At 35.0% G+C, this 10,562-nt stretch overlaps 1 protein-coding gene across 2 annotated transcripts in view; it reads left to right on the forward strand.

The window, feature by feature from the left end:
- The window catches only part of LOC145245841 (pyridoxal phosphate homeostasis protein-like), a 62,871-nt gene extending 52,944 nt beyond the window's left edge, over positions 1-9,927 (forward strand). For both annotated transcript variants that reach the window (XM_080107495.1, XM_080107496.1), the window contains exons 7-8: positions 5,138-5,236; positions 9,718-9,927. In XM_080107495.1, the coding sequence (XP_079963621.1) occupies positions 5,138-5,236; positions 9,718-9,828 (210 nt within the window). In that variant the 3' untranslated portion in view covers positions 9,829-9,927. The remainder of the gene's footprint in view (positions 1-5,137; positions 5,237-9,717) is intronic.
- Positions 9,928-10,562: the final 635 nt, after the last annotated feature.

Genomic DNA, 10,562 nt, shown 5'->3' on the forward strand with positions numbered 1-10,562 from the left:
AAAGTCAGTTATGTTATATTGTATATTCAGATTATTTTGTTACTTCTTTTATTTTCCATCGTGCAAGTTTTTTTTTTCTCATTTTCTTAAGCAACCTTCAAATTTCCTGAACCTATCATATCGGTCATATTAGTTTCTCTTCTCCTTGTGCCTGATAGATTTCTATTCTGACTGCCCAAATAGCTTCTTTTTTTTTTAAACTTCCTCTCTGAAATTCTTTGACTAAACTAGTTAGAATAACATTTGTTTAGTCCTAGGACTTATGTCTCTTAATTGCTCTGTGAGATTATTCGAGACATCACTAGTTAATCTAACCTTTGTTTTTAGTCTACAACCCCTTTTGTCTCTTAACTGCTCAACCCCCTTTTGCAGAGATTATACGAGACATTATGGTTGACACCTGACCCAAAGGGACAAAGGTACTATCAGTGGCCTTGACTTAATCAGATATCACTATATTATGCAACAATTATTGCATTATTCCCTTTTTGCCATATTCCAGTACTACCCCATGGTACTGGGGTTAATCTTTATTTATCTTTTTTCTTTTTTTCTTTTTTTTTTACACAGTGGTCGCCACTTATCAAGGCCCGGAAGCCACTCAGGGATAAGGGTTATTGCAAGTACATTATGTTAGTGTGGAGATTTGATGAAGTGTTTACTTAAGGGGGGGGGGCGGTTCATTAGGAATTTGTTAACGTTGGACTTGCAGACATCCAAGTTGTAGTCAGGTGGGAAGCAGGCAGACGGAACAGAGTTCCACAGTCGTGCAGTTCTAAGAAAGAAGCTTTGTTCATGGAATCCACATTTTTATTTAGGCACAGATAAAGAGTGGGGGAAATTTTTCACAGTGGATTCGGCTAGACAGGTGTTTTTCGTGAAAGATTGGCGAGGGGGACCAGAGATTGGAGTTCAGACGAGCACCTGCCATGGAAATAACAATAAAACAAGGATAGGCTTGCAACATCTCTTCTGTGGGAGAGAGATTGCAGGGTAGAGAAAAGGACATCCCCCACTAAGCCACGAAGTCTATTTTGTACTCTGTCAAGGCAGGTTAGGCTGTTTTTAGCAGCTCCTGCCCAGATATGGCAGCAGTATTCCATCCTTGGACGTACTTGGCTTTTATATAGATAGAGAATTGCATCAGTAGTGAGATATCTTCTGGAGCGGTAGAAGGATCCCACCATCTTTCCAGCGACCTTGGCAACAGACTTGATGTACGTGTTCCATTTCAGATCAGGAGTAAAGGTCAAACCCAGAAGCTTGTCAAAACACGGGACCTCTCCCAGACGAGAGCCATCCATCCCAATTGATGCCAGATGGGGATCAGAGCGTTGATGATGTAAGGATAGAAGTTTGGTTTTAGACGCATTAAAGGTAACCAGCCACATCTTCCCCCACTGAACCACGTGCTCGAGATCAGAGGAGAGAGAATCAGAGAGAACTTTGTCATTTACAGCCTTTGATGTGTTGCCGTAGATGGTCGTGTCATCAGTATAGATGCCAACGAATGATTTAAGTGTGTGTTTAGGGAGGTCATTGATGTAGATCAGGAAGAGAGTTGGGCCCAGGATTGACACCTGAGGGACTCTAGCATTAATACTGCAGGCCTCTGATCTTTGTCTATCGACCACTGCTCTTATTAGCCTATCGGAGATAAATGATTTAATGATTGAGAAAACATTTCCAGTTATACCGTAGCTGGAAATCTTGTGAAGTAGACCCTTATGCCACACCTTGTCAAAGGCCTTTGATATGTCAAGAGCAATTTCCCAAGAAAGGAAACCTTTGTCAAGAGATTCACTAATCCTGTGAGATAAAACCGTCAGCACATCTGCGGTAGATCTTACAGAGCGGAAGCCATATTGTGTGTCACTAAGAAGGTTGTTTCTGATGAGGTGGTTAACTATTTCTCTATTTAACATGGATTCCAGCAACTTACTCATAACACACAGGAGACTTATTGGTCTGTACTGAGAGGGAGATGACTTATCACCTGAATTCTTAAATACAGGGCAAACTGATGATGTCTTTCAGGGAGTCGGAAAGCACTTCTCCTTAAGGCAGCGCTTAAACAGTTTTGTAAGTATGGGAGCAAGTTCTGGTTGAAGCTTTTTTAACACTATAATTGGGATGCCGTCAGGGCCAGTTGCTTTACTGGAATCAAAGTTCTTGATTAGTTTGGCGACCTCATGCACGGATATTTGTATGTTACCTAGCATGTTCTGTGTTATAGGAGGAAATATGGGGAGTTGATGGCCTTGGTCGCATTGGGTAGAATAAGCTGCAAAGTTCTTTGCAAATAGTTTGGCCTTGTCTGACGCTGACGAGATGACCTCTGATCCATTGATAATGGTTGGGATAGAACGCACACTTCTGTTCAGGATCCTATTTGTTATTTGCCAAAATTGGTGGGAACCAAGCCGCTGATCAGCTACCTTGGATTTAACAGACTGGGCATATAGCTCTCTTGCATTTTTTATTACTCTTTTACAGTGGTTGCTGGCAGTCCTGAAAGCAGCTTTAGTTTCAGTGCATCTATTACATTGGCAGCTATGGAAAAAGTGATTTCTGTGCGCGATAGCAGCAGCACATTCTGGGGAGAACCATGGCTGGCTGTTAGGTTTTTGTTGGAATTTTTTAGATGATATAAATTGGTCTATGCCTACAATTAACCATTCGGTCAGATCTGATACTATAGAGGACACTTCCTTTTTAAACATGGAGTGCAGAGGTAAATCAGATATGAATGTATGGAAGCTATCTCAGTCAGCCATAGAGTATCTTTGGCAACCCTTCATCCAACATGAGCACCGTTTATTCATTTATTAATTCTAATTTCCACTATTTTCTAAGCTACTTTTATTCATAAACTGAACCATGAAAAGTTACATTCCATACCCAAGAAATTTGATTTGTTATCTGAATCCTGTTGGCAATTTTCGGACTGTCTACAGATAAATTCATCATAATTCATATCCTGAATTTCTGAATCCGAAGATTGTATCTTAAATCCTTAGTGGACATTTATCTTTCTACCACAATGGCAATGCAAGTACTGCGTCTTTTTTCTCATAAACAGCTCTAGTTTTAGGATCCAAGGATAATATTCTGATAATACACTTGACCGCCAAGCAATTTCCCTTGCCATTAGCTTTAAAATTGAAGATGACTTTAAATATAACTATTTCTGTGCTCATTATTAGATTCATTAGAATCCAAGTAACAAAATACAAAAAAAATAAAAGCCCTAGACATGGTTTAAAAGCTTACAATTAAAAAAAAAGCAATCATTTATTAGTCACTCAGCATAGCTCTTGCTGTGTGTTTTTTTTTGTTTTTATTTCATTTTAAAACTTTAGTAACCATAAAATAGAAACTAGAGACATTTAGTATTCTCAACCGAACAGCTTGAATACCAATTTACAAGAATATAAATGCGTTCATTTCTGAATGTTTGATTCTAACTTCTTACCCAAAACCTAATAAGCTACTTGCTTTGTTAACTGAGCATAGACCTATGTTCTCTATAATATTAAATAACCGAGTAACCTATGTTCCCTATAATATTAAATAACCGAGTAACCTATGTTCCCTATTAAATAACCGAGTAACCTATGTTCCCTATAATATTAAATAACCGCAAAACACTCTTTAAAATATAGCTGACAAAATGGGAGAAAAATTCAAGAGTGAAAGAAAAAAGAAAAACGATATTAACACAGTGTAATTCTCTTCTTTTTATTTTTTCGAGTTTTTTCTTACGTCCTGCGACTGTATTCTTTTTTTTTTTTTTTTTTTCAATTTTAACCCATTTAAAAAAAAAAAGTCTGGATGAACAGTGCCAAATAATCTTCTGTAACGTAGTGTTACATGGCTATTATGCTCAAACCACATTCGTTACAATTCAAGCATCTCTCGGACCCCCACACCATCCAGCACTGTCAAAAAGGAACAAAAAAACAAAAATGAATAAAAATCCGGGTCAGCATTTTTACTTTTTTAACAAAATCATTTATTACCGTTACTCACCCGTTTCAACACCACTTAAAAAGTCTCTCGTTGCCACATGTCCATCTAACCTGGTTCGCATTTCTCCTTCTTTCGACTGCACACTGGCCATAGCCAGTCATTTCTCATCTTTGACTTTGCACGTCCATTTTCTTTGCTGTTGACTTTGTTTCCCCTGAGCACGTGGTGTCCTTGTATTCTTTTTCTTCAGATGTCAGCTTTGCACACTTCCTAATTTGCATATGTGCCTTTTTTGGCTACTGCTGTTAATATCAGTAGTACGCGTTTACATGCGTGTTAGCATGTAGCCTCTCGGGACCCAACACATTGTCACATCCATCGCGAGGAATAGGAAAGAGCTTCAACTCCCATTTTAGATTTTAAGAAAAAAAAAAAAAGAAAAAGAAACCCTTTATTCTTTATTCTCCTGCCACGCGTGACTTCTCCACATCTTTAACATGCCTATTGGTCTGTACACACATTCATTCTTTTTCCTCACCGTGATGTCACTTTGCATATAGCTGCCATACGCGCATCCGTGCTTTGTTGCATATATATGTTGTTATATTATGCTGTACTCAATAAGATGACAAAGCTTTGATTCATAAAATATCCACCAGCTTTATTATGACAGTCTGTGTGTGGCAACAGGGAGAGGATGATGCGGGTACAGTCGGCTAGAAGTGCTTGGAATATGGTCACCCTTCTCCGTCACAAAACAACAGCTGGCTATTTCATCCAGTCTCTCTTTTTTATTGACCTTTCCACAATTGCTTTCAGTTCATGAAAATATAATTTTGCTTCATTATTGTTTTGGTTCAGATATATTCGTAAGAACAAAAAAAAACTCTCATTCTATTGTGACAATTGATTTGATTGCATCACCCAAGTTCAATAACCAGGACGATTTATTCTTATTGTTTGTTTTGGGTACATTCGCCCTTTGCTATCCCACATTTTTAAATATTGTATATATTGTAAGACCCCACCCGAAAACGTCTATTTTGAATACCTAATTTGCATCAGTATTTTTTAAAACAGTTCATAATAAATTAACACTTGGTGTTATTGATTTATAATTTCATTGTCCTATTTCTTTGTGTTTTTTTATTTTTTTTCTGTTTAGAAATTGATTGAATGTCGAAAAAATATCTGCGAAGAGTTCCAGCTAAATCCAGAAAATCTTCACCTGAGTATGGGAATGTCAAATGATTTTGAACATGCGGTAAGTGTGTAATTTGGTGTACACCACCATGACCACCACTACATATCTTCAGAATACACACACATAGTGCCTACTGGAGAGAATGTCTACTAGACATTTTCCTCGAGTGTCTAAAAATTAAAAAAAAAAAATCTTGAATGTCTACTGGAGAGAACTTGAATTCTTACTAGACACTATCCTCGTGTGTCTAAGGTCTCTCTGTACAGGGGTTTGTCAGAACAACCTGGCATGAGGATACTTTTCCCTAGAATTAATCCCTGACCAAATATTTAAAATAACATAGTATACGCAGCCCAAATAAGATCTTCTTTCTAAGGCTAACCCACATTAGCTTTTATGAAGGAATGGTGCAAGTGATGTTACCTCAAGTAATAGCACGGAGCTGGATATGCGAACAGACTAGATAAATCCTTGTTCTAGAATCCAGTAAGACCAAGAGACCAAAACAGAAGATATACTACAACTTATGAAAATGATTAATTGGGGAGAGGAAAACTGTTCTCAATTTCTTTACTAACTCGGTGTGTGTGAGATAAAGAACTTTAATGGAACATTCGAATATCTATTTATCTCATATAGACTTCAAGTGTTAGCCCTAGGTTGTGGGCCCCTTGATTTCTGAGAAATTCGTCTGAAATAAAATAAAACAAAAAAGTGCCTTATGTTTATTGAAAAAGACAAGGGAATCTACTATGCTCACTCCTCTGCTAATATGTTTGAAGAAACATGAACCCCTGCTTCTCTCTATGAGTAATAAAAGCAATTAATCCTCAAGGACCTGTTTATTATGAATCACTGATCAAATATTAATGGGACCTGTGGAAATTCCACAGTCATATCCTTCATCTGTTGTATACTGTTGTTGTGCTTACAAACATTTCCATTCTACGGATATCTGGCATGAATGTAGACTTCACGATATTATTGTACTACCAAGAGAGCACTTGCAAATATATCTAATTCACATAATTTTATTAAATACTAGCAGGAATCGTGTCACAGAGTTGCCTAAGGAAAATATAAAATATTGATTGAATTTTTTTTAATATTTTAAAAAACTAGCATGTCCCATGGAAATTCTACAGGACAAGAAATATATTTAATCAACAAATATGTTTTCATAAAGCTGATATTTTTGTGGATATCAATAAAAAAAAATCAATAACATGCAGCAAGTATGAGTTAATTGACACTTTTATTAAAATAGTGTCCGCTGTATTTTAAATATGGAACTAACTCAAATGAGATGACTTAATGAAACTCGTAAATACTTAGAAATTAATATTGTGCTTCATACTTCAATACAAAGAATAAAAACACATTCTAAGAGGCAATCTTTAATTTAGTTCTTTAGTCCAGTATCTTTTGGCGGACAATGTTCTTTTTTTGCTCTGAGGCTGAAGACGGTTACATTGAACTAACTCAAATGAGATGACTTAATGAAACTCGTAAATACTTAGAAATTAATATTGTGCTTCATACTTCAATACAAAGAATAAAAACAAATTCTAAGAGGTAATCTTTAATTTAGTTCTTTAGTCCAGTATCTTTTGGCAGACAATGTTCTTTTTTGGCTCTGAAGCTGAAGACGGTTACATTGAACAGATGTCAGCTCTACTACATAGTCAAGTTAGCTGAATTGATTTTTTTAATAAATGTTTTAAAATAAAGCTGTAATGTTTTTGTTTTTTTTTTAGGGCAACAACTTTATCATTCCACTCTGTACAAACATGAAATTACCTTAACATATTATTATATAAAGAAAAATTAGACCTAAATAGCATTGCACCTGCCAAATTGATATTTGATTTTGCCTAACTAATGATTTGGAAATGATTTCAGGATGTGTTCTTTACATGAAGAAAAGAAATTCCAGTTGATTTCATCTTTCAATAGCAATTACGTCACATAATTCACCATTTATTTTCATTGGATAATCAGGAGAGGAGATTATCCAATGAAAAGACTGCATTTGTTTGGAATGGAAATTGCAAAGTGGTACAGCAAAACACAAGCGCCGTAGACATTCAATAAATTTAAGCTTAATAATGTTATATAAATTACTTTATGTTAAGTTTAATCTATCTATATATCTATAAAAATGAAATTGTGTGTGTACACATTTCCCTAGTAAACTACTCTGTCAATTTTCAGTCTACAGGCTCAAGATTTGACATAAGGGGTTTGAGATTTGAAAAAATCTTTTTAATCGGTTTTCAGCCATAAATTTGGCTGTCAAGGGATCAAAGTTCAATGATTTGATCTTTGCCAACTATACCAAACTCCTCAGCCAATTATGGGTCTAAACACTTGAAATTTTAAATGTAGGTTACTTGGACATGGATCAAACTTTTTAATTTGATCTAAGCCCAAAACAATAAATGTTAAGGAGTCAAAATTGGGATCGAAGTTAAAAAAAAAAATTTGATCTCTGTGGTCGCTACCAAATTACTCAGCCAATTTTTTATCTAAACATTTGAAATTTTACATAAAGTGTATTCAGACATTAGAGCAAGTTTGTTAATCAGTTTTTTGCCAAAAATTTGAGCTGCCAAAGGGTCAAAGTTCAAAAGATTTTACCTTCGCGATCTCTAGCAAACTATTCAGCCAATTTGAGGTCTAAACATTTGAAATTATACATAAAGGACCTTCAAATATGCAGCAAGCTTTTTAATCAGGTTTTGGGCGAAAATTTGGCTGCCAAGAGGTCAAAGTTGAAAGAGTTGACCTTTGCAGACTCTACCAAACTCCTTCGCCAACTTTTGGGTTTAATCACTTGAAATTTTAGATGTAGGTTACCTGGACATGAGACAAACTTTTTAATATATATATATATATATATATATATATATATATATATATATATATATATATATATATATATGCACATAAAGTTATGAACAGTACATAGGGCCCGAGCAAAGCCGGGATGAACTGCTAGTCTTAGATATAAAAATAAATAGTAAATTAAAGTCTAATTATTTACAATTTTATTATTTATTCTTATATATAAACTGCTTTCTTAACCCAATAACATGAATGCAGGGAAAGAGGGGACGTTTGGTTGGATGTAATTAGTCTGCTGCACTTTATCAGTTCATTTGAGTAAATGTGGTATTGTGGTGATTAATTGCTATTAATCTCTAACTGTGCATCCAACAGATATCATAAGACTTAATTCAAGTTTGCTGCACCTTATAATAAAAGTTCACACAAAATTCTGATCAGCCTTATAGCTTCTGAGAAAAAATGGAATGGACCAACAGACTAAGAGAAATATAGGTACTTGGGCTGAATTTATAATCAGACGTAACTAACTGGCCGCTCGGCTTTGTTCGGAAAGTGATGTTTACAGCTGGTTTTCACTAAGTGTCGCCAGTTATCAAAGCATAACAACGCTGCTCAAGGAAAATAGTGAAGAAAACATTTAAATATAATAAAATCAGTAGGAAAAAATATATGTATGACAAAAATAAAGGAAACGACTTAGCGTAACAATTTTGTTCTTGTAACAAATACTTTTAAGTAAAAAAAATGTTTTCTTCACTATTTTTCAAGTAAGTTGTATTTTTTTTTTTTCAACTACTTTTTTGTCAAATAAAATTGAACAAAAATAAGATAACCATTTTTTGTGTTTTTCATATTTTGTTTTTCACAAAAGTGTTTTTTTAAAACGGAAAAAGCACTTTTTATGTGTTTTTCATGTATTATTTGATTTTGCATTTTTTTCTCTTTATTTTTGTAACTAATGTAAAGTAAATTTTGTTTTTCTTTTCATTAAAAAATTTTTTCGTGTAGGGTGGGGCTGGGCAACCGTTTTTTTTTTTTTTTTTTTTTTTTTTTTTAAATCAAATTAAATTACGACAGCCGGGATGATATTCCTTTAGGATTCGGTAGACTTTTTTTACAGTTGCATATTAGATGATGTCAAAGTGGGTTGAGAAGAGACAGCGGATGTGCAAGAAACTTTGTCAATGTGGCAGTTTTCCAATATATGGTTTAAGATGAAAACAAAAGGATCATTACCAAATTTTTCTCCACATAAACTCAAAAAGATAACTGTTGAGAAGCTCCCGGCATCTGCAACTGTTAATCCAAGATGGATTTATTCATATATAAAGTTATTAGGAAGAGAGTGGGTTGTTTACTTAGTGTATTGATTTTATTTTCTTCCAATATTTTCCCCAAAGATCGTGCTCCTTTGTTGCGTATTGATTCACTGATCAGCATCTAACATCAGATTACAGTCAAACCCGACCACATGACGTCATGTTTCGAGCAAAGCAGAGTGGACATTAGTTACGTCTGGTTCAAATTCTGCACAAGTTCCGAAATATAATAAAGATACTATGAGGAAAAGTATGAAGTTTCCAACTCTGCATAAAATAGTGACTTGTGTTCAATTGACCGTATACAATTATTGTTGTACTTTAGAGTTTAATATACAGTAGTGGAACTAAATTTTCTTGTGTCTTTTACAGATTGAGGTTGGGAGTTCAAGTGTGCGTGTGGGAAGTCTCATCTTTGGAGCAAGGCAATATACGGACAAAGCCAAGGGAGATAATCCAGAAACAAACAATGACATCAAATAAGACTTATTTAATATTAAAATGAAAAAAAACAAAAATGAAATAAAAGAACAAATAAATGATTAAAAAAAAAGAAGTTTAGGGCCTGGAGAAAAAGATCAATTTTATTTTTTCACTTTATTTATTTTTATTGTTTTTCAATTGGTATCTTAAAACAACCCTTCCACAGATCTGCTTAACGGCAACGTCATGAGGAAGTTCTCCCTAACCATAATCCACTCCGTATTCTGCACACCCTATCTTCCCACTTAAAAATGGCAAGTTACAAACCAAAATCAGGATGAAATCCAATGAATCTTCAAATATATTTCCTATTTTTATTAGAGGTGAATTATCAGAAATGTCAATGAAATAATGTCTGGTCATTTGGATATCTATTTTGATATTTTTTTTTTTACTAGTTTTTCACCTCAAACAAGGCAGTGCCACTTTGTTGTTTGTTTATTTGTTTCGGCTATCACTGCGGAACGGTTGAGCTGGCTCCACCCGTTGAGTTAGCTGCATTTTGAATTGAGGTTGACCACGTCCGGCGATCCAATGCCGCAGTAGCCATTAGCGAGAGCCACTTGGCTATAAGGAGCTACTATTTGAGAAAAACTATGTACAGAGTTTAGAAGCAAGATGCCTGTTTACATTATGCTTGAACTTCTGCGTATTAGTACAGTAAGGGAAACAGGAATTTGAGAGGGATTTCCAATGTCTAGCAGTCCGAGGGAAGAAACTATTAGTGTAGAAGG

The sequence above is a fragment of the Euprymna scolopes genome, chromosome 23 (genome assembly GCF_053919585.1).
Source record: "Euprymna scolopes isolate OS-2025 chromosome 23, ASM5391958v1, whole genome shotgun sequence".
In the NCBI taxonomy this organism is placed as follows: domain Eukaryota; kingdom Metazoa; phylum Mollusca; class Cephalopoda; order Sepiida; family Sepiolidae; genus Euprymna; species Euprymna scolopes.